Source organism: Odocoileus virginianus, chromosome 8, assembly GCF_023699985.2.
Source record: "Odocoileus virginianus isolate 20LAN1187 ecotype Illinois chromosome 8, Ovbor_1.2, whole genome shotgun sequence".
Classification (NCBI taxonomy): domain Eukaryota; kingdom Metazoa; phylum Chordata; class Mammalia; order Artiodactyla; family Cervidae; genus Odocoileus; species Odocoileus virginianus.
The window spans coordinates 26,651,480-26,675,809 of record NC_069681.1 but is presented as its reverse complement, the minus strand read 5'-3'; the positions used below and the strand labels follow the sequence as shown (position 1 = coordinate 26,675,809).

The 24,330-nt window shown below is 42.3% G+C and overlaps 1 protein-coding gene across 7 annotated transcripts in view; it reads left to right on the top strand.

Annotated features, from left to right (window-relative positions):
• Nucleotides 1-24,330, top strand: part of MYO16 (myosin XVI) — a 499,683-nt gene that overhangs the window by 362,218 nt on the left and 113,135 nt on the right. For all 7 annotated transcript variants that reach the window (XM_070471419.1, XM_070471420.1, XM_070471417.1 and 4 more), the window contains 3 exons: nt 282-457; nt 2,785-2,865; nt 3,125-3,330. In XM_070471419.1, the coding sequence (XP_070327520.1) occupies nt 282-457; nt 2,785-2,865; nt 3,125-3,330 (463 nt within the window). The remainder of the gene's footprint in view (nt 1-281; nt 458-2,784; nt 2,866-3,124; nt 3,331-24,330) is intronic.

The following is a 24,330-nucleotide window of genomic DNA, read 5'->3' as shown; positions in this document are numbered from 1 at the left end:
CACGTGCCTCTGAATTTGAGAGCAAAGGTTTCAGGGCGCAGGACGGGGGCAGGAAGAGTTTGGGTTCCAGACTCCAGGCGGAGGGCAAAGAAAGTCAAAATCCATCAAACGGTGTGCTGGGTAGTAGGGAAAATAAAAAGAAAAAGGGCAGAAGGAAATGTAGATTCCCTCCCCACACAGAACATTTTGGTGGTTAGAGTGCTAGGATGAGGAGTAAGCTTAGTGCTTGCGTAAATTGCGATTCTAATGCCACTTACAATATTCATTTATTTATTTCCCAGCTAGTGAAAATGTCGTGATCAATCATTTGTTCCAGTCGAAACTGTCACACACAGGAGCCCTCGTATCTTCCTCTCCTTCTTTTAAATTCAGAGGACGTAAATCTGCCCGGCTCAGTAGGAAAATGACAGCGTCTTCAGTGATGGGAGAAAACAGGAATTATCTAGAACTTAGTAAGGTAGGAGTTCTTTATGATCTGTATCCAGTTGTTTTTAAATTTGCTTGGCACATTTGCTTCTTCTTTTAAAGAACAACAACAAAAAAATGCACAATCCTCTATGCTAATGGAAAGAAATTGATATTTTAATTTAACAAAATTAATGGAAAGATTGCTTACCTAAAGTATAACCCTTGGGGAGAGGATGGTATGAGAGAATGCAGTGGAATGAAAACATGATAACAAATACAGGATTAGGCATTTTATTGGCTGTCTTTGCAGCATCCTTTTTAAGTCTCATCTCTGCGACTGTGTTTTTGATGAATGGGAGGTAACTTCGGGGACAGAAGGTTTAAAGGGAATAAACTTAGCTACCTTATTCCGTTGACATTAATCACTTCAGAGGTTTTAGGTCTCTAAACAATAAATTGTAGTTTCTCATACAGACATAGTCTATTTTTCAGGTCCTGGAGTGTTTTCACTGTGTTTTGTAGATTTTTAACTTATTTTAGCATTACGCTAATTTTTTAATGTGTATTCGTTCCACACCCGCAAGGTTGTACTTACAACCTAAAGATTTTGATGATTTGTAAAAATAGAATAAAAAATTCAGTGAAGAGTTGTTTCAAACTGAAATGCATTGAGTTTATGAATTCAGTGCCAGTTTGTTTTGCTTGCCTTTACAAAAACTTTAAAAGAGGAGAAGGACGGTTGGGAAGGGGTCCAAGATGATGCATTTTAGAAATTCAGTCGTTGTAGCCTGCTGGAATGCATTTTTGCTTTCCAATTAAAATAAAAGCATGATTAAAATCAGCTCTGTTACAGAAGAGTGGCAGAAATGTGTACAGCAGAGATGTGTGTGTGTGTGTGTGTGTGTGTGTGTGTTTAGCCGGTAGACCCTGGAGTTCCGGATCTTTTGATACAGTTGTTGCCTAACCAGAGGATCACAGGAATTCCATCTCACTGCATATTAAAATGGCATCTTTTACTTAAAAAAGACAAAGAGTTCCCCTTTGTAAGGAAGATCTCTATTCCTTGGGGTTTCGCTGAAACTTCTGGCCCCTGCTTTCTCAGTCATCCTGGAAATCATGAGCAAGAAATCACCACACACCTCCAAACTGTAGTTTCTAACCTTAATTATTAAACACGATGAGGCATAGATGCCGTTATTCTTTCACCTAAAGGACTCCAAAAGCGAGAAAATTCTCAGCCTTTCCTCCACCCAGAAAGGGAAATTGAGTGCTCAGTTTCACAGGATGAAGATTTATTTATTATGGTTTTTCCTTAAGTGCTCCATCCTTCACTTCCCTCTGAGGGTCCTCACCCCTGCACACACACCCCTGTGATCAGAGGGTTGCTCTCTACCCACCCTTCAACTGAGCATCACGCCCAGGTTTGTGTTTATAGAAAACAGGCTGATCTTCGACCAGTCACTTCATTTTCCCTTCCCTTGTCAGCTACACTTGATCATTCCAGCTTGACACTTCATCTTAATGGGAGGAAATGAGCTACTGCCTTGATAGCAGCACCATATTGACCAGAATGTTTCATCAAATTTTCCTTCTATCGAGACCTTTTAGTTTAAGATAAATGATTCTCAATCGATAGATCTGTTGGTCGCAGTCTGTATGATGTTGTGAAATGTACCAGTACATTAGTGGCTGAGGCTCCTCTTGACCCCTGGTAGAATTTAATTAATTACCTTCTGTTCTTTCTTTCTTCACCCACTGCCTTCATTTTCACTTATTCTTTTATATCCATAATCATTTCATTTTTATTGCACGTGAATCTTTTTTTTAAGAGCTATATATAATTACTCATCAAAAAAAGTCTACCATCATTTTTCATATCATTTTATTAACCTCTTGTAACATTAAAAAATGAAGAAGAAGAAAAGGAAGGGAGAAAATGAGTAAGACACTGATTATAGTTAACTTAGGGAACAAAGCAATGATTACTAAAACAATGAATTTTTGTAACATAAAATAGTGTCCTTTTACCCCAGAATAAGCTACATTTCATGACAAACAGTTAGTAATATAATAAAGGAGACCAGGGTCAGTTTATTGTACCACCAAGCTAGTCAACATCTGTTTATTCTCAAATTAAAATAGTTGCAGGTTGGTGACAGCCATGGACTTAAAAGGATGCAGTAAAGGTTATTTTACATGTAGTTGCCTATTTTCCTACCATTGCAGAAAATCACTTGGTGCTGATTTTTATAGCCTGTTTTAAATCTCCATCTGCCTGTGAGTGAACTTGCACGAATGGGAGGGTTACTTTTTTTTCTACTACACTGGGACTTAGTAAAATAAATGTGCTCATGCTTCCCTTTTGTTTCATTACAGTTATTAAAAAAGAAAGGAAATTCTACATTTCTTCAAAGACTAGACCGAGGAGGTCCAGCCACCATTGCATCACAACTCAGGGTTAGTGAAGTTTCCCGATTTCAAAATTTTCCATTTTGATTGTATCGACTGTAAAGGTTTTACATGGAATTTTCTTCCATTTTGACCATTTAAGGACTTCAGAAAAGTAAGCATGCACACACGTGCACACACGCGAAGTGCGTGAATGCATAATACATAAGAATCATGGACTGAAGACAGGTTTTTATTTGAACATTGCTCTGCTTCGTCAGTTGGTGTCTTCTTTGGAGAATCAGTTGTGTTTTACTTCTCTTCTTAGAAAACTCTGACGGATATCACCGGGAAACTTCAGAAGTGCACTCCACACTTTATTCACTGCATCAAGCCCAATAACTCAAAGCTGCCAGACACCTTTGATAACTTCTACGTGTCTGCGCAGCTGCAGTACGTTGGGATCCTGGAGATGGTGAAGAGCGTCCGCCATGGGTACGCTGTCCGCCTCTCCTTCTCCGAGTTCCTGTCCAGGTAGGTGTTTCTGTCGCGTCCACCATCCCCAGAACTTGTGACGTTACTGTAAGTGGACCTTCTGATTGCTTTTCTGGCATTTCTTCTATTGTTCATAATCTTTTACCATGAGTAAACAAAGTGCTCTCGGAAACCGTGAAATGCACTGACAAAGCTTATATAAAAAGCTTTTAAATTTACTGAGGACAGCCACTTGGAAACAATTTTCATAGCTCCTTAAATTTAGGTTCCCTTGGATTTAAAGATTTATAAAACTGTTGCTTATAATATTGACTTAAAATTATAATTGAATACAAGAAGCTATGTGTGGGATTATTTTCTCCTTAAATGTATGAACAAAATATTTTTTTAGGTCGAGGGTTGGCACTGATGGGCCAAATTTAGCTGATTATCTATTTTTTGTAAATGAAGTTTTATTGGAACACAATGAGAATATCTTGTTTTTTTAGGCAGTCAAAACAATAAGAGCAGTGTGGGCAAAAAAGAAAGTATTTGGTAATCTTATATAAAAACATTAAATTTAAAATGATATTGATACAAAGTAATATCAATATTATAAGCCCAAAATTTAACATGGATGGATAAAAGCTAGTTGTACAACAGTAGTATGGTGAAATCTACTTGGCAAACCATTTATCGAAAAGAAGAGAGTTTAAGACTTTGGTTGAGCAGCAGAACAGCTGGAGCCACTGGTGTGGAGAAGCTGCCCAACTCAGACAGCCTGTCAACCGAAAGACTTAAATCACCAGGTTGGAAATAGCCATATCAAAGGGTATAACATTTGAACTATGACTAAATTTAATTTTTATAACCTTTGTTTTTTCCAGAGGACAGAAATAGAAGTTGTTTATTGTGTATTTTAAATTTCCCAAAGACACAAATAAGAAACTGAACATCGTATGAGCCATTCATTGCTAGAGAAGTGATAGACTGTTCAAAGGGGAAGATAAGATTCGCCGCATTTAGGGGTAAAGTAGCTGGAGAATGAACATGTTTAACCTGCAGAATATATAGTGCAGATAGACGAGATATTTGGTTTAAATGTAAAAGATGCTTATTCATGAGCGAAGAGACACACTGTCTCCTATTTATAGGGAGGAACTGCAAAGTTGGGCAGTACACAGGGCTACACTGAGAGTGAATATGTGCTGAATGTAAGGATTATTTGTGCTTTTGTTGGATGGGGATGGTGGTGTTACCATCACTGCTTATTCTACACCGAGAGGTGTCTGGTAGCTCTGATCAGCCTCTTTCTGTTCCCTCAATGGACATCTGTTTATAGTCTCCAGAAATGTTTGGTCTGTTCATGAGTACATATTTCTCATGCATAACCATTTAAGTATTAAAAGTCAGCCTTCCCACCCCTTCAATCCAAGTCTTTGGATCAATGAGTTTGAAACCTGCCCACATACAAATTTAAAGCAATAGATTCCCATATTTACCCCAGACCTTCTGGATGACAGTCAACAGAGAGTGGGGTCCAGGGACCCCTGGTTTATCTGATGGAGAAGGGTGTGGTTTTGTTAATCAGCAGGCATCATGTGACCTCAGAGGGTCCCCCAGCCTTGATGAACTGTGCTGTGTTTAGTCGCTCAGTCATGTCTGACTGTTTGCAACCCCATGGACTGTAGCCCACCAGACTCCTTTGCCCATGGGGATTCTCCAGGCAAGAATACTGGACTGGGTTGCCATGCCCTCCTCCAGGGGATCTTACTGACTCAGGGAATCAAACCCAGGTCTCCCACATTGCAGGCGGATTCTTTACCAGGTGAGCTACCCGGAAAGCCCCTGGTCTAGATGAGTTCTGCAAATTACCATTCTAGAGAGTTCCCAGGTGAAGCTGATGTTGCTGGTGTGTGGACAACCTTTAGAGAAACAACACCCTAGAACATCTACTCACTTGGAGATTATGTCTTTATTTTATTTGGTTTGATTTTCTTCAACCAAGGATTGGAAGTATGTGAGTGCCTTGATAATTATCAGAGGGAACTTGCTGAGGATGCAAAGTGGAAGTATTAGTTGCTCAGTCTTGTCTGACTCTTTGCAACCCTATGGACTGTAGCCCACCAGGATCCTCTGTTCAAGGGATTCTCCAGGCAAGAGTATCAGAGTGGGTAGCCATTCCCTTTTCCGGGGATCTTCCCAACCCTGGGATTGAACTGTGGTCTCCTGCACTGCAGGCAGATTCTTTACCATCTGAGCCACCAGGAAGTCTCAGGCATTTACTGATTTACTGGATTAAAACTTGCACATTTGTTGAGATTTCCAAGATCTGTGTACAGTTGAAGTTTCTGGAGCACTGTAAATGGATTCCGTATTGGATATGAAATAGGATTAATCTCACTGTATAAACAAGTTTTTAAAGCTCATTCAATGCATTCTCTGCTCTTTATTTTGTTAGTGTTTTAGACTCATGCAGTCAGAGAAAGTTGGCTTTAAAGTGTCCCTCAGAGTTTCTCTGGAATAATGTTTAATAGCTGCATGGATCTTCCTTATAGCTACTCCAGCAAGTGGTCACTTAAGTTGTCCTATTTTCCCAGAAGAGAGTGGAGAACATGAGTCTGTGTGTATATACAATATTATATGGCATAATATTAGGAAAATTTTTGACCTTTATTTTTGTCTCATTTGATAGATATACATATATACTTACCAAGACTTATCTCTATTAAAATAGTGTTTGTAATGATTATCTGTTAAAATTAAGTACCCTTTTCCACATATTCCACATTTCTTACTTTATTCTGACTTCTAGACAGAGACTTTCTCTTATTCAGTCACAATGCATGTGCATTTATCTGTTTAGTCAGTGTTTTCAGAATGAAGCTGGCATTGGAGGTTAATAGTTGTTCAATTTAAAGTACTGTTTCTGCATAACAAAGAGCATAGCTATACTATATTTGCTTGGAAAATGATACCTTTTGGTAAATCTCTGCATTTCTTAACTGGCGCCTTACATAAAAGGAGATGTGAGTTTCAATTTATCATCCTTATTTATAATTGCATATCAGTATAAATGGAATTGGACTTCCCGGGTAGCTCAGATGGTAAAGAATCCGCCTGCAATGTGGGAGATGTGGGTTTGATCCCTGGGTTGGGAAGATCTCCTGGAGGAGGGCATGGCAACCCACTCCAGTATTCTTGCCTGGAGAATCCCCATGGACAGAGGAGGCAGATAGGCTCTGGTCCATGGTGTCACAAAGAGTCAGACACAACTGAGTGACTAAGCACACACATGAATGGAATTATTATTGTATTTCAGTGGAAATTTGTCACCATATCACTTGAATAAAGGACACCTGTCTGGAATATTATCACAAAAACACGATCCATAGAGAGATTCTCAGTTTCTATACAACTTCAATAAAACACAATTCACATCAACAAGTAACATATTTATTCATAAAGCTCATCAGAACCTTGAAGTTCCCCCAGGCAGTCAAGCATTGTTGTATAAACAAAGCCTCAAGGTGCAAATTAATAGAAGTTTTTGGTTGCCAGAATATCACATAAAAATTCCTATGTAAAACATTTCTGTTCATATCACTTTGTCTTACATGTTAGAGAATCAAAACCCATCAAACCAATTACTTTGTTTAGTTTACAAAGAGGAGTGTGGTTACTGGAAAAATACTGGGCAAAGAAAACCACGTCCAATTTTGAAACAAGCACCTATTCATTGAAACTGCATTTATTGCTTCTGAAACCCAACATGACAGTGGATGTGGATAATGGATATTCTGTGGAATCCAGAGGCGGACGTGATGGTATTTGCAGATTCGCTTCCTGATTTCTTGGCTTTAATAGCTGTCCATCATTCTGAGGCTTCCTAATCAAAAGTGGAGAATTGTGTTTGTGGAGAAATCCTATTTTGATTAAATGAGAAGCATGCTTGTCCAATTTTTCCCCCTAATAGCAGCAGTAGCTTCTGAGTGGGGTAATAAGACAAGATACTGTCTCCATGGCAAAGACCTTACAAGTTTAGGTACGGGAGGAAGAAGGAACAGAGCAATAGAAGTAAATTATTAAGTGCAAATCATGATCCATCATTGGATCACCTACTGTGGACTGAATCCTTTCTTCTTAATAGTCGTGTGTTAAACCCTCACCCCTGAGGTGACTGTATTTGGAGATGGTTCTGTGTGTATGTGTGTGTGTGAGTTGCTTAGTTATGTCCGACTGTCTGCAGCCCCATAGACTGTAGCCCACCAGGCCCCTCCATCCATGGGATTCTCCAGGCAAGAACACTGGAGTGGGTTGCCATTTCCTTCTCCAAAAGGAACTATGGAAAGAAAGAAAGTGAAGGCGCTCTGTCGTGTCAGACTCTTTGCGACTCCATGAACTGTAGCCTACCAGGCTCCTCCATCCATGGGATTTTCCAGGCAAGAGTACTGGAGTGGATTGCCATTTCCTTCTCCAGGGAGGTGGTGCTATGAGGAGGTAATTACGGTTAAATGAGGTCATAAGGGTGGGCTCTGAACCGGTAGTGTTAGTGTCCGTGTGGGAAGAATCCCAGCCTGTTTCTGTGCTGGCCGCACGCGAGCGCACTGGGAAGGCAGCGCAGGGTGCTTTAGTCGCTGAGCTGTGTCCCGCTCTCTGCGAGCCCGTGGACTGTGGCTCTCCAGGCTGCTCTGTCCGTGGGATTTCCCAGCAAGAGCACTGGAGTGGGCTCCCACTTCCTTCTCCAGGGCGTCTCACCCACTCGGGGCTGGACCTGGGTCTCCTGCACCTGCAGGCAGGTTCTCCCCTCCTGTGCCGCCAGGGAGGCCCGGTGGGACGGCCTCTGTCTGCTCACCAGGAGACCTCAGTGGAACCTGGACGAGCCCGCACCTCGGTCCTGTACGTCCCAGCCTCCAGGCCTTTGAGAAGACACGCCTCCGCTGCTATAAGCCTCCAGAGCTGTGGTCTCTTGGGCTGCCTGAGGCACCTGCGTTTGTGGGTATGTGTTTCTGTGGGGTCAGTAGGCAGCAAACCCATCGCACTGAGGTTTGACTGCGAAGTTTCAGATACCTTGTTTGTGTTACCTGCTCCCCTTGTGCTGATGGGAGGAAGTCAAGTTAACAAGTACGTATCATGGGGTTTCAGCAACTTGCGTCTCTGCTCACGTAATCACATTTCCACTGTTTTCTCTATTTACTCAGTGACATTTACTTGATATTTAAGATTCACTCAGGCATCCTCTTATTACAAAATCATTTATAAAATCCCAAAATCGTCTGTGTCTCAGCTTCAAAGAGAACTTATGTATTATACTTATTATACATTCACTGGAAATATTCATTTATTATGAATATTTATGAATAACATTTATGAATAGTATTATACACAAATATTATTTGTTAATATTTACCAACTATTCAGTGGAGCAGGGGTTAGCAGACGATCAGATCGGTTCTGGCCTGCCACCTGCTTGTCTTATGACCTGAGATATAAGCATGTCTCTACATTTTAAAATTGTCAAATGTTAAATGCTTGCCTACATAGTATCCTCATTTTTGCCTCTTGATGTACAAAGATAAAATCTTTACTCTCTGGCCCTTTATAGAAAAAAACCGCTACCCTACCCTAGACCACAGGCTCCATGGGTGAGGGCAGGTTTTTCCTGCATGCATGGACACTGGCATGAATACTGGAGTGGGTTGCCAGTCACCCATAACGCTTCTGGGTCCAAACTCTATGAAACTGAACAGGAAAGATCTGACATCGTCTTCCATTTCAACAGCTTTTTCTAATGTTAGTTGGATCCTCCAGTTTGTGAGAACTTTCTGATGGCTTTGTAAAAGACAGATGCACCAGTACATTCTGTAGAACATAAAAATTCCAAGTCAGTGGCTTGCAACAGCAAAGGTTTCTTTCTCTTTTATGTTATATTTGACCGTATTTAGAAGTCACACACCTTAGCTTGAATCAGCTGTGATCTGGGTCTCTTTTTCATGATGCACCCCAGGGTTAAGGAATAGCCCAGATCTAGGACATGTCTTTCCTGTATCAGGGGAGAAGAGGCTTGGCTGCGTGGCTGTTACAACGTGTGCTGAGATTCAGCATCTGTTGCTCTCTTATATTCCATTGTTAAAGCAGCCACTTGGCCTAGGCCGCCATCCGTGGGCTGGAGAATCACCTTACTTACTGGAGGTAACCCAGGTGATGGTGGTGGTGGTTTAGTTGCTAAGTCATGTCCGACTCTGGCAACCCCATGGAATGTAACCCCGCAGGCTCTTCCATCCATGGGATTCTCCAGGCAAGAATACTGGAGTGAGTTGCCATTTCCTTCTGCATGGGATCTTCCAACCCAGGGAGCAAACCAGAGTCTCCTGTATTGCAGGCAGTCTCCTGCATTGCAAGCAAATTCTTTACTGCCGAGCCTCCAGGGAGCAGGTAGGAAAGAGTGGGGGTGTGTACACTTCTGGCTCAGTTAGCAGTTGCCCCAAAACTTAGTGGCATAAAATAGCAGTTTGTTATTTCTCCCACTTCTGTGGGGTAACTGGGCTTAGTGGGTCAATACTTGCTTGGGGTTTCTCCAGCCACTGTGGCCCTACAGTGGGAGAGGTTGGCCTATGATGGAAGGATAAGACAGCTGCTTCATCCCTGTGCCTGGTGCCTGAATGTTCCTCCATGTGGTCTTTCTCCAGCAGAATAGTCTTGACTTCTTACCTTGGGGCTCAGTGTTCCCAGGGGCAAGAAAGGAAACCTGAACTTGTCTTACAAGCTGGGCTGGGAATTAGCACAGCATCACTTCCTCTCTACTTTACTGGTGAAAGAAGTTACAGAGCAGCCGAGATATTTTTGTTCGGAAGCAGGCGATTGACAGTAGCCAACTTGGGACAAGCTACCACATCCTCTTGGGGGCTTCCCTGCTGGCTCGGTGGTGAAGAATCTGCCTGCAGTGCTGGAGAGGCCAGTTCGATCCCTGGGTCGGGAAGATCCCCTCGAGAAGGAAATGGCAGCCCACTCCAGTAATCTCGCCTTGGGAATCCCATGGACAGAGGAGCCTGGCAAGCTATAGTCGATGGAGTCACAACGGACTCAGACGTGACTTAGTGACTAGACAGCAGTGACCACATCCTCTTACAGGGATAACATGCAAGTAACTGGAAATGATGCTGAGAGCTCTGCCTTTGTGCTCTGGTGCAAAGTTGAATCTCAGAGACAGGATTTTAGGTGAAGGGGGAAAGAGCAGCTTTGTTGCTTTGCAGAGCAAAGAAGGACGCAGTGGGCACGTTGTGCCTCTCAAACACTGTGTATCCCAACCACCCAGGGGGATTAGCTGAGGAGTTTTATCCCGTGGTTCAAGGGGCAAGATGCTAATAAGGATCTGGATGTATGCAGGGCCTGCATTCCTTGAATTTGGCCTCAAGTGGTCTCTGATGCAAAGAAAGAGCTGACTCATTGGCCACTTGATGTGAAGAGCTGACTCATTGGAAAAGACCCTGATGCTGGGAAAGATTGAAGGCAGGAGGAGAAGGGAATGACAGAGGGTGAGATGGTTGGATGGCGTCACGGACTCAATGAACATGAATTTGAGCAAACTCTGGGAGACAGTGAAGGACAGGGAAGCCTAGCGTGCTGCAGCCCATGGGTTTGCAAAGAGTCGGACATGGCTTGGCAACTGAACAACGAACAGCGATGCCTATGACATTATAGGTAACATGGCTTTTTAATGGTCAGCCAGGGGCATACCAGATTTTAGTCCTACATATCTCTACTCTTCTCAGGGTGCTCGGCTTTTGAATGTTAATCTTTTTCCAGTTGTAGACGGGGCATCTTTGGGGATCTCACTGTGGGTCTTGGGTGACAGACTTGAAAGGGTCATGAACGTCATTTGTGTATGGACTTCTCTGTGGCTGGCAGGGGGGAGCAGGACAGCATCCCCCACACAGGGAGAGGTTGACCCTTTAATGAGGTGCCTTATTTGCTGAAGACAGAAGGGCTTGTCCAGTAAAAGCGCTGCAGGGACTGGTATTATGCTTGGCAAGGTGAGGATGCGTGATCTCTGTTTTGAGATTGTTCCTGGATGAGATCCCTCGTAGAAATAGTCTGAGTCATTTAGCTCGTTTAAATGACACAGTTGTTGCTGGAAGGTCAGGCCGTGAAGGCACACAGCCATGATGTTAAATTGGGTGCGTGCAGACGGATGAAAGGAGACGCTCGTCAGCTGATTGGGTTAAATGAATGGGCCAAGGCCGCCCCGCTGCGCAGAACTCACCAGCTACAGGTCCGGGTTGGGATCGTCTGAAAGTCTTCTTTGTTCCTTGGAAGTGATGTCAGTTACTGTTAATACATCTTTAATAGAAATGAGAATTAATATGTTTAGGAGCTGTTAAATATTCTAATTTATCTGGCAAAGGATATCGTTTCTTCAGGGATAATTTTGCCAAGTCTCAGCGTATTCTTTCTGCTAAAACCCTTCTGCAGGGTTGGCTGATTGTCTAAGGTTTAATGAGGTTGGGGAGGAATGAGGACCTGTTATTTTTCAATGAAATATAAAAATAGGAATGAGAAGTATAATAGATTCTCGAGGCCATTTCAGTTTAAATACAATTAGGTTTATCTTTATTGGGAATTTTTTCTACTGCTCAATGGATTATGAATCATAAAATTCCCCTCTAATCTACTGGAGATCTGCAGATTTTTTCTACAAGAGGCCAAGTAATGACTGTTGTAGGTTTACGGGCCACAAGATCACTGATGTAGGTACTCAGCTCTGCCTCGAGGCAGAAAGTAGCCACGAGGGAGCCTCTGACACCTAGACGGTGTGCCAGTGAACAAGCGAGGAGAGCTTATTTATCATGTGCATGACCCTTCCAAGCCTGCCAGCCAAGACCGCAGTGAAACTTTGTCGGCATTGACAGAAGGTAGGTGGTTTTGACCCACAGGCACCTAACCCTTTATCTAGTCTTATCTTCTTTCTGATAGATTTGGGGGACGGTTTTCCATAGAAAAAGGGACAGGCTGTGAAAGGTGACTTTGATGGTTGCTGTTTTATCCCCAGTATCTGGCCTTGATCCTAATTTCCACTCTAATAAGCTAGATGATCTCCCGTGAAAGCATTAATTTACTCATTCCTTCACCACTCACTTCTTTGTCATCCTTCATTCACTCTTCTTTCATTCAGGCGTTTTACTGACGCAGAGCGCCCTTATGCCTTGGGAAGTTCCCATCAGGAGTGCCTGGGGCGTCACCACTGGGTGTGGTTGGATCCCTGCCGTGGGTAAAGCTCCAGACCTGCACGTTATGCATGATTCTGTTCCTCATAATAACCTTTTCTGGGGTGACTGCTCTCACTGCACACCTGTTAGTTATGATATAACAATCGTGAGACTTTTCCCTTTGCCTTGGGTGAGATTGATCAGGACTGACAGCAAGCGTTGTCTCGTCGAATCCTCACAGCGTCCCCACGAGTTGCATTATCAGTCCCTGCTCGCTTCAGAGCTGAGAAAATGAGGTCCCAAGGAGTGTGATAGTGGTCCAGAGCCTCACATATCTCACCCAAGGATTTTTAACTACTCCTCCGTCAGCCTTGGTGCTGATAGTGGCCAATACCTCAAGGAGCTGCTCTTTCTGCCTCTTTCTACTTTTTCCATGGTGGTGTGCAGTCTCTTTAGGCGTGATAGCCTTTAGCAGCCACAGCCAGACCACAGGGACGCTCAAACAGCTCTATGACGTTAGTGGGGGCAAAGAAACCCTGGAGAGTTCTAAAATCCAGGACTAGGCCCTCGACCCTGGATGGCCTTTGCTTGGCTTCCTGATGAACAATCCAGTTACTGTTGTGGAGTTTCCTGGACAGAAGTCACTCCTGTGCTCACTAGGGACCTTGCAGATCTGCGTGGTGGTGACACTGCAGTGGGTGATGACCTCTGAAGAATCAGCTCAGGAAGAGTGAGAAACATGACCCTTGAGAACAGAGAACTGCACGTTTTCCTTAAAAATCGTATGAAAATTGAAATCAAAGAGGTGTCAGTAACTTTCAAACAACATTGGAAACGATACCCAAAACTGACCAGTCTAAATGATTTAAAACCAAGATACAATTCCACTTAGTTAAGGCTTCCTAGGTGTTTCAGTGGTGAAGAATCAGACTACCAATGCAGGAGACAGAAGTTTGATCCCTGGGTTAGGAAGATCCCCTGGAGAAGGAAATGGCAATGCACTTCCGTATTCTTGCCTGGAAAACCCCATTGACAGAGGAGCCTGGTGGGATATAGTACTTGGAGTCTCAAAAGATGCAGACAGGACTTAGCAACTAAACAACAAGAAGAAAGCATTCAGTATGAAACAACCAAAATCAGGAAAATAGAACAGAAGTTATTTTCAAAGGGTGAATTCAGTATATTGACAGTTATATTTTATTTTTAATAAAATTTTGGGAGTACATAAAAAAAATTCCATTCCAGAATTCTGAATCTTATTGATCATTTGATTTAACTGGGCTCCCCCATTTCCAGCCTCCACTGATACAACTTAATATTTTTAATTATAAGTTATGTCAGGTAAAGCATAAATGCAAAATGACCTTGCTTGCAGGGCCAAACCAGTCTTAAATAATTACCTAAGTTGCTTGTTTCACTCCTTATAAATTATATGATTATCTTTATAGGAGAGCTATTAGGAGAGCTTTATAGGAGTACTATTGAATGAGACACAGGTGATAGTTTTCATTCATAGTATCTAAATGATCTTAGTAACTCAGAAATCCACAGAGAAGCTCCAGTTATCAGTAGTTCATTTGAATGGACCTGATTCCTATCATTTTACTTATCCAGTTCTTGACAAAAATCGGAAGACAAAAAGGACCAAAATGTCACATTTCTTGCATAAAGTCTAGATTGAAGGACACTGCTTGGCATGAGAGGCAACAGTGTCTGCTAGTGGAACCCCAGAATTGGGCAAAATTACCCTCCTCCTCCAATTACAGATGATTTGGGCTTAGGTAGACCTTCCAATGACAGATGCTGCTCAGGTAAAACATGGGCCTTGCAGAAAAGAAGGAAAACAACTTTCCTTCTAAGCAGTTCTCAAACAGCTGAGAATCCTGTCTTTCTTCTCATTAAAATCACCAGTTAGATTAGATTCGTTGGTCACTTCACCTCCCTTCATGAATCGTGAAGGATCAGAGAGTGACCCAGAGCATCACCCTGCCTCTGACTCTAAGGAAAGCACAGAGAAGAGGAAGTGTCCTCGGCCAGCCCCATGCCTTGGATTGTGTTCTGACCACAGATCTCATCCAGGAAGCCTACAATAACAGGGGGACTGGCTCTGCTCCTGGGGGAACATCTGAGGCTTTCAGAATATTCTTTCCTTTGTCTTCACCCACTGCTTCCCTGTGTGTCTTTCTGGGACCACTGAGAAGCAATATAGATTTTGTACCCAAAGATTCTGAAGCGGGCCAACAGTGCATTACTTTAACTGATTTCAAGGCCACTCTGTTTTCAAGACTGTAATGCATTTTATCTCCCATTTCAAACCCCATTCTGATTCATTGTGCAACAGAGCCCATCAGAGATTCTGCAATGAGAATAAGTGAAAATATTAAAATGAAAGAGTAACTCCAGTAATAAAATCCCAGTAGCCTAAATATTCCCAAGTGTTAGTTGCTCAGTTGTATCTGACTTTTGGCAATCCCATGCACTGTAGCCCACCAGGCTCCTCTCTCCATGGGATTCTCCAGGCAAGAATACTGGACTGGGTGGCCATTTCCTTCTCCAGGGAATCTTCCCGACCCAGGGATGGAGCCTGGGAAGCCTGCATTGCAGGCTGATTCTTTACCATCTGAGCCACCAGGGAAGCCGTAATGTTCCCAGATTTGACTGTAAATCTTCTTCCATGTTATGTTCCTGGTGAGAAAGTCCAAGGATTTATCCATATTGCAAATGAAAGTCCAGAGATACTCAATCCCAAAGAAATTGAAATCCCAAATGTAATTATCTTGACTTTCTGAATTAAATGTCCAAGATTCCATATGCATAAGTGAACTGACTGTTTCTGAAGCATTCTTTCCGTTTTTCTGACTTGGCTCAGACTTAACTAAAAAGGTTCCAGATGACTTGCTTGGAGCTGAGGGCCCTTCAGTGTAACATTCTGAGCAGTTAGTTGTTGTATTAGTCTGTTTGGCTGCCGTAACAAAATACCGTAGTCTGGGCGGCTTAAACAATCGGCATTTGTTTTCTTACAGTTCTGGAGACTGGAAATCCAAGATCAAGGTGCCAGGGAGACAGAGAGAGACAGAAAAATTCTAATGCCTCTGCCCAAAGGACACTAGTTCTTTTGAATTAGGGCTCCATCCTGATGAATTCATTTAACCTAAATTACCTCCTAAAGGGTCTGTAGGTAAATGCAGTCACATTGAGTATGAGGGATTCAATATATGAAGTTTCTTTGTGGGGACGGGGGCAGAAACATTGAGTGCATGGTAGTCATATTAATGACGTGACTAATTTAGACCTCATCTGTGGTATATATCCCAGTGAGAGTCCAATGAGTAAATACTAAACATAAGGTTATTGGGCATTAACATCATATGCACAAAATTTAGAACTCTTTCCCTAGTCTCTAAGCAGTATATTACAGAAAGAATTCTTCTAGATTCTAATATTTTGTTTTGCCAGTGATAAGAATGGTCATATGCATGTTGACCAAACCAGGGCAAGTTTAAGAGTGAAATAGGGCCACTGTTAATAATCTTGCCAGAAATATAGGTATAAACCAGGACTGTCCCTGGCAAACCAGAAAATAGGTCACTCAAACTCTCTTCCAGTTCGGTTCAGTTCAGTCGCTCAGTCGTGTCTGACTCTGTGACCCCATGAACCGCAGCACGCCAGGCCTCCCTGTCCATCACCAACTCCCGGAGTTCACCCCAACCCATGTCCATCGAATTGGTGATGCCATCCAACCATCTCATCCTCTGTCGTCCCCTTCTCCTCCTGCCCTCAATCTTTCCCGGCATCAGGGTGTTTTCCAATGAGTCAGCTCTTCGCATCAGGTGGCCAAAGGATTGGAGTTTCAGCTTCAGCATCAGCCCTTCCAATGAACGCCCAGGACTGATTTCTTTTTTAGAATGGACTGGTTGGATCTCCTTGCAGTCCAAGGGACTCTCAAGAGTCTTCTCCAACACCACAGTTCAAAAGCATCAATTCTTCAGCGCTCAGCTTTCTTTATAGTCCAACTCTCGCATCCATACATGACCAGTGGAAAAACCATAGCCTTGACTAGACGGACCTTTGTTGGCAAAGTAATGTCTCTGCTTTTTAATACGCTATCTAGGTTGGTCATAACTTTCTTTCCAAGGTGTAAGCATCTTTTAATTTCATGGCTGCAGTCACCATCTGCAGTGATTTTGGAGCCCAGAAAAATAGTCAGCCACTGTTTCCACTGTTTCCCCATCTATTTGCCATGAAGTGATGGGACTGGATGCCATGATCTTAGTTTTTTGAATGCTGAGTTTTAAGCCAACTTTTTCACTCTCCTCTTTCACTTTCATCACGAGGCTCTTTAGTTCTTCTTCACTTTCTTCCATAAGGGTGGTGTCACCTGCATATCTGAGGTTATTGATATTTCTCCCGGCAATCTTGATTCCAGCTTGTGCTTCCTCCAGCCCAGCGTTTCTCATGATGTACTCTCTTATCTGAGTACCCTTGCATTTCATGAGTCTTTAACCTCTGTCATTCCCAGAAGACTATAAGCCCTGTTACAGAAAGCCATCTACTGTATGCACATAATGGAGCTTCTCGGGGGCTCAGCAGTAAAGAAGCCACCTGCTAATGCAGGAGACGTGGGTTCGATCCCTGGGTCAGAAAGATCCCCTGGAGAAGGAAATGGCAACCCACTCCAGTATTCTTGCCTGGGAAACCCCATGGACGGGGAGCCTGGTGGGTCCATGGGGTCACAAAAGAATTGGACACGACTTAAGGACTAAACAGCAACAATATGCATGTAATTGGGGCTGATAAACATTTGTTCAATGAGCTAGGACATGAATGACCTTTTAGTTTCCTGTATCGTTTTATAACTGAGCTCTCAATGCTGTGTCCAAATGCAGTATTCATTAGTATCATTCAACGCATCTATATGAGATGCGTACCTGGGCTAAACCAACTAAAATGTGTGGTGTCATCATGCCTAAACATTGCCTTTCTCCTGGCCATGACACGCAACGTGGGGGATCTTAGCTTCCCAACCAGGGATTGAACCCACACCCCCTGCAGTGGACACATGGAGTCTCAACTGCCGGACCGCCACAGTGTGCGTGTGAGTGTGTGTGTGTGTGTGTCTGTGTGTTAGTTGCTCAGCTGTGTCTGACTCTCTGTGACCCCATGGACTGTAGCCAGCCAGGGTCCTCTGTCCATGGAATTTTCCAGGGAAGAATACTGGGGTGGGAAGTGATTCCCTTCTCCAGGGCATCTTCCCAACCCAGGGATCGAACTGCATTTTAGACAGATTCTTTACCGAGGCACCAGGGAAGCCCCCGGCCTCCCAGGGAGGTCCTTAAACATTCCCATTTTCGGTAGCCATTTAAACTTTAGTATGAGATAAAGATCCCAGGCTTGCCTTTGTCACAGCATAATATTCTCACTCCTCAAAAATCACTGAGTCCTTCTCTGAAATTTCTAGTCATATTATAACTATACAACAGTGCATGGGTTAGCATTCTATATTGATTTTTAAAATGGCTTCATCTGATGGTTCTTTCTTTGTTCTTTGAAATGCTTTGTTAACTGAAAGTACTCAATATAGTACTGTAAAGTGGAGGATCAATTTACGTGGTAAAAATACGTTTAGGAATAAAAACATCACAATAGACACTGGATTCATGATCTATATATGAGGGAGAAGCTATTATTAACTAAGAGTTAATTTATAGGTAGAGCTGACCCACCTACTAATATCTTCTTAGTATACTCACCTGAACCATTTCCTACATCATCGTGAGACTCTATTAGTTACAGCTGAAAATTTAACTTTGTGGCAAGTTAATAAGTGAAATAAAGATTTCTGCATTTAGCCGAAATCAATTTTGGAAGGAGTAAAAGTAATTTGTTTTATTATTAGTAAATTCTTACTATTTTTTAATTCATGGTTTTAAAAGTATGGTGATGACAACTTTTTTAAACTAATATTCTTACAGCTCTCTCTCCACTTATGACCAAAAAAATTCCAAAGTATTTCTGTACATAGTTCTCAGCTATTTTCTTCACAGTTGTCAAAAATGGGATAACTTATATTAGGAAAGAACTTCTAATGTATTCAAAACAATGAAGTTTGCAGGAAAATGAATCATACAGAGTGACCTGAAAATTATCAATGCACATAGTGAGGGACTTAAGAAGAAATACTTTAATAGGAATGAAAAGCGTTTCAACCACTGACAGATGGTTAGAGATGGGGCAACATGACTTTGTTCCAGCTCTGATCATCATGACACTACAAATCAGAGTCCCACTCAGGAACTAGCACACCAAATGTGGCATCCAGCAAAATTACATCCTTTACTGTTTTTTTTAAAGAAATGTCTATTAGAGCTCTACAAAGCCGAGGAATAGAAGCAATCATTTATAGACTAGATTTAATAAAGCAATGGTTATTTACCAAGATAGTAAAACAAGCAGGTTATACCTGTACATTTCCCATTAGAGACTGACATACATACCATTTCTACATTAACGCTTATAGGATTATCAGGAAGAAACTTACTAAAAGGAGTCATTCCTTGGGCTGTTTAAAAACCTACCTGTATTGTCCTAGTGAAAAGTGTATTTGGAACAGATTTAGATGCAAGAAGATTTTATTTTTGAAAGAAATAAAAGATGACAGAAACAGATGGAGGGATATACCATGTTCTTGGATTGGAATAATCGATACTGTGAAAATGACTACACTACGACAGCAATCTACAGATCCAGTGTCATCCCTCCCAAATTATCAATGGTATTTTTAACAGAATTAAAGCAAAAAATGTTACACTTTGTATGGAAACACGAAAGACCCCGAATAGCCAAAGCAGTCTTGAGAGAGAGAAATGGAGCTGGAGGAATTAGGCTCCTGAACTTCAGGCTATGCTACAAAACGACATTAATCAAAGCAACATGGTCCCGGCCCAAAAACAGAAATACAGATCAGTGGAACAGGATAGGACGTCCAGAGGTAAACCCACACACCTGCGGTCCCCTAGTCTCTGACAAAGGAGGCAAGACTATACAGCAGAGAAAAGGCAGTCTCTTCAATAAGTGGTGCTGGGAAAACTGGGCAGCCGACATGCAAGGTAATATATTTTCTATGCCCAGTGCATCCCGTTATCAAGACCAGCATGGACACCATGAACATCTTCCTGCACTTGAACTGAACAGTTCACACAGTTCGTTGTTCTATTTTGATCTTGACTCCAGATAAAGCAAACACACTCTGATAACAGGGCCTGCATTTCCTCCAGGGCCTAGGCCGGCATCTTTTCTTCATGGCAGTTGATCGGCAGTCTCATGCAGCACCAGCTTCTGTGTCCCAGTTGTGTTTCTTGTTCTACAATGCAGGTTGGACCTCTTAGTGAGTACGCTCCCTGGTGCGTGTTCACTGAGGATGGTTCATCTCTTCACACCATGCTATAACATACCTTAGAAATGCAATGTCCAAGGCATCTTTCCCCATCCCAACTCTTTAGTGTTGGAGTAGGAAAGATTTGGAATAAAGCAGTTTGATCTTCCCACTCTACCATACTATCTCCTTACAACATCATCTAGGTGTAACCTTAGTGACATATACCAGTTTCCTATCATAGATTGTGTTCCCAGCACCTCGCCCAGGGAAAGACTAGATGATACAAGACTGATGATACAAGACTGGTGGCTACTACTTATGTTGTTCCTATTGAAGTAATTAATAAAGCATTCAAACCATCACTGGGAATTTTGCACAGAGTGTTCTTCCTCCTTCAGTTCAGTTCAGTTGCTCAGTCATGTCTGACTCTGCGACCCCATGGACTGCAGCATGCCAGGCTTCCCTGTCCGTTATCGACTCCCGGAGCTTGCTCAAACTCATGTCCATCAAGTCAGTGATGCCATCCAGTCATCTCATCCTCTGTCATCCCCTTCTCCTCCCGCTTTCAGTCTTTCCCAGCATCAGGGTCTTTTCCAATGAGTCAGTTCTTCGCATCAGGTGGCCACAGTATTGGAGTTTCAGCTTCAGCATCAGTCCTGCCAATAAATATTCAGGACTGATTTCCTTTAGAGTAGACTGGTTGGATCTCCTTGCAGTCCAAGGGACTCTAGTCTTCTTCAGCCCCACAGTTCAAAAGCATCAATTCTTCCATGGTCAGCTTTCTTCATAGTCGAACTCTCACATTCATACATGACTACTGGCAAAACTATAGCTTTGACTAGATAGACCTTTGTTGGCAAAGTAATGTCTCTGCTTTGCTGGCATATTGAGTGCAGCACTTTCACAGCATCATCTTTCAGAATTTGAAATAGCTCATCTGGAATTCCATCACCTCCACTAGCTTTGTTCATAGTGATGCTTCCTAAGGCCCACTTGATTTCACATTCCAGGATGTCTGGCACTAGGTGAGTGATCACACCATCGTGATTATCTGGGTCGTGAAGATCTTTTTTGTACAGTTCTTCTGTGTATTCTTGCCACCTGTTCTTACTGTCTTCTGCTTCTGTTAGGTCCATACCATTTCTGTCCTTTTTTGAGCCCATCTTTGCATGAAATGTTCCCTTGGTAAGTCTAATTTTCTTGAAGATATCTCTAGTCTTTCCCATTCTATTGTTTTCCTCTATTTCTTTGCATTGATCACTGAGGAAGGCTTTGTTTCTTTGGCTTTAAAAAAAATTATGGATGAGTATCTTGGGGCCCTGGGGAGGAGATGAGATTGCCAGATAAGATACAGGATATCCAGTTAAATTTCAGATAAACAGCAAATGTTGAATCCATTTTCCTTGCTTTTTTTCCATCAAGAGGAGATATTCCTCTGGTGTTTACTTAACATACAAACTAAATATCAGAAGAAGTGAGAATGTTGGTTTCTATTGTAAGCATCCAGAACAGATTTTTTGTTGTTTCTCTAAAGTCTTTTTATGAATGTGAATTTACTTATTTCTCAAAAATTTAACAGCTTTAATAAATGATGATTGGCATGTAATAAACAGCACCTGTTTTTTCAGTTTAAAGAAATGACAAGTTTTGACATAAACCTACATCTCAGAGGGCTTCCCTGATAGCTCAGATGGTAAAGAATCTGCTGACAATGCAGGAAACCTGGGTTTGATTCCTGGGTTGGGAAGCTCCCCTGGAGAAGGGAATGGCTACCCACTCCAGTATTCTTGCCTGGAGAATCCCGTGGACAGAGAATCCTGCTGGGCTAGAGTCCACGGGGTTGCATGGAGCCAGACACAACTGAGTGAGACTCACACTTTCACTTTGATTTCACATCTCAGAAACCTGTTCACAAATCAGCACGGTGAATGTGCCCAGTGGTCCCAAAAGGTTCCTCCTGCCCCTTCTGTAGCCTCACCTCCTTTCCCATCTCTGCTTCTTCAGCCCCAAACAAGCACCGATGCTTCTGTTCATTGTAGTTTCGTTTTTTAAGGTATTTTACAAACGGAATCATCAATCGTGTGCTCTTTTTTTTAACCTGGCTCCTTTCGCTCACCATAATAATGTTGACATTTCACCATGTAGTTGTGTGTTTTGCTGGGTTGTATTCCTTTTGAATGTTCACTCGCCTGTTGGTCGGTATTTAGGTTTTTCCCAGTATTTGCTATTATAAGTAGAGCTGCCATGAACACTTGTGTCCCAATCTTTGCATACATGTTTTCATTTTAGGGATGGACTTAGGGGTAGAAATATAGGAGTAGGATGACTCAGGCATATGGGTAGCATATGTTTAACTTTTTAAAAAATACCAAACTGTTTTCCAAAATGGTCATACCATCTTGTATTGCCACCAGCAAGGTATGAAAGTTCTAGTTACTCACATCCTCCCCAACTCTTGGTGTGATCAGTCACGTCGCTTGTGACATTCTCACGAATATAAGCCAGTATCTCACTGAGTGTACTTCGCACTTCCCTAGTGACTAACGGTGTCAACCGCCTTCCCATGGGCGTGTTTGCTACCCATCCATCTTCTCTGATGAATTTTCTGTTCAGATGTCTTGCCTAATTTTGCTCTGTGCTCATTGATTTTTAGAGTTCTTTATAGATTCTGAAGACATGTATGTATTAAACATTTAATTAGCAAGCATTTCCTCCAAGATTGTATCCTGTCTTCTACGTCATGAAAAAGGTTGCATAGAATGGGTGTTAATTATTCTTTAGATGAAGTGAACTGAAAGCTGCTCCATCATGTCCCACTTTTTGCAGCCCAATGGATTATGTAGTCCATGGAACTCTCCAGGCCACAATACTGGAGTGGGTAGCCTTTCCCTTCTCCAGGGGATCTTCCCAACCTAGGGATCGAACCCAGGTCTCCCTCATTGCAGGTGGATTCTTTATCAGCTGAGACACCAGGGAAGCCCAACAATACTAGATTGAGTAGCCTGTCCCTTCTCCAGGGGATCTTACTGACCTAGGATTTGAACCAGAGTCTCCTGCATTGCAGGCGGATTCTTTACCAACTGAGCTATCAAGGAAGCCCATTCTTTAAATATTTGGTAGAATTTACTAGATATACCATTTAAGTATGGAGATTTCTTATTTGGGAGAATTTTAAGTATGAATTCAATTCATTTAATAGTTCTAGGGACATTCATGTTGCCTAGTTCATCTTGGTTGGATTTCAGTAATTTGTAGTTTTAAGGAGTTGCACTGTTTAAATTGATAATTTCTTCTACTAGTATAAAGAGTTGTGTGTGACATTCCCTCACTACACTTTTAATATCTACAGGATCTGTGACAGTATTCTGATAAATATTTTTCATTAGATATCAAATGTGATGAATTTGACTTTTTCAGGTGGTATTTTTTATTTCAATAAATATTCTTGCATTTTGTCTAAAAAGCAGTTAAGTCACTTGGAAAAGTTTGTTGTTTTGAGTTTTCTCTTACATGCTTTCTTAGTTAGAACCAAATCCGTGTGTAGTCTGGGCCTAATTGTTTTACACTGCTGATGCAAAGCCACTGAGTTCTTTTTCTGGTGCCTGGTAGATTGTGGAATTTTTCACCCTGGCTGATGGGAAGAGCCCTACACCCTTCCTCCCTTTGTTGGGGGGATGGTTTCCTCTCCTCCATTCGGGTGGTTCTTTCTCTGGGCATAGATGGTTTATTCCCTTGCATGTGGTGATTGCGCTTCTGCTCAAGACTTAGGCGGGCGGCTCTGGGGCTCTCTGGCGTCTTCTCTTGGTGTGGTTATGTCTTCTCAGATTGTGAATTCCAGTTGCCTTGGCAGCCCTCGTCTCCCAGCGCCATCGCCTGCCTCAGGGAGAGCCTCCACTGAGCTTGGGATTCCTCTTTTAACCACGGAACCCCTTGCCCATGCCACGGCATAAGCTGGGGGCTCCCAGGCCCTCACCCATCTGTTTCCTGTCTCCCAGGGGTCACTGACCTTCCCTGTCGAGTGCCCGCTGTTTCCCGTATGTTGTCCACTTTTAAATTGTTTGAGGAGGGAGAGTCAAACTGGCCCCTGTTCCTCCATCTCAACTGAAAGCAGACATTTATAAACTTATTTTTTTATATTGGTTTCCTACTAGATGGGAAGTTTCTCTATTAAACTGTCTCTGGGCTAGCTTGTGAGTACCTGTAATCTGTTCTTTCAACAGAAAACTTCCCATAATGAATGCTATTATTTGAAGGCTTGTGTATTTTAAAGGTAGTTCTTGGTAGTCTGGGTAATGGTACGCTTTTCTCTTTTGATCTTCAAATTATGTATACCATTTTTTCCTAAACATACTTGTATCTCTGAATAAAAATTAGCATAGAGCAGCTGGTATTTTATAAAATGATGCTAGACAAGAGTTTGGATAGGAAGTGGAGGCGAATACTATATTTGTTTGAATGTGCATGGGATTTTAATTAAGC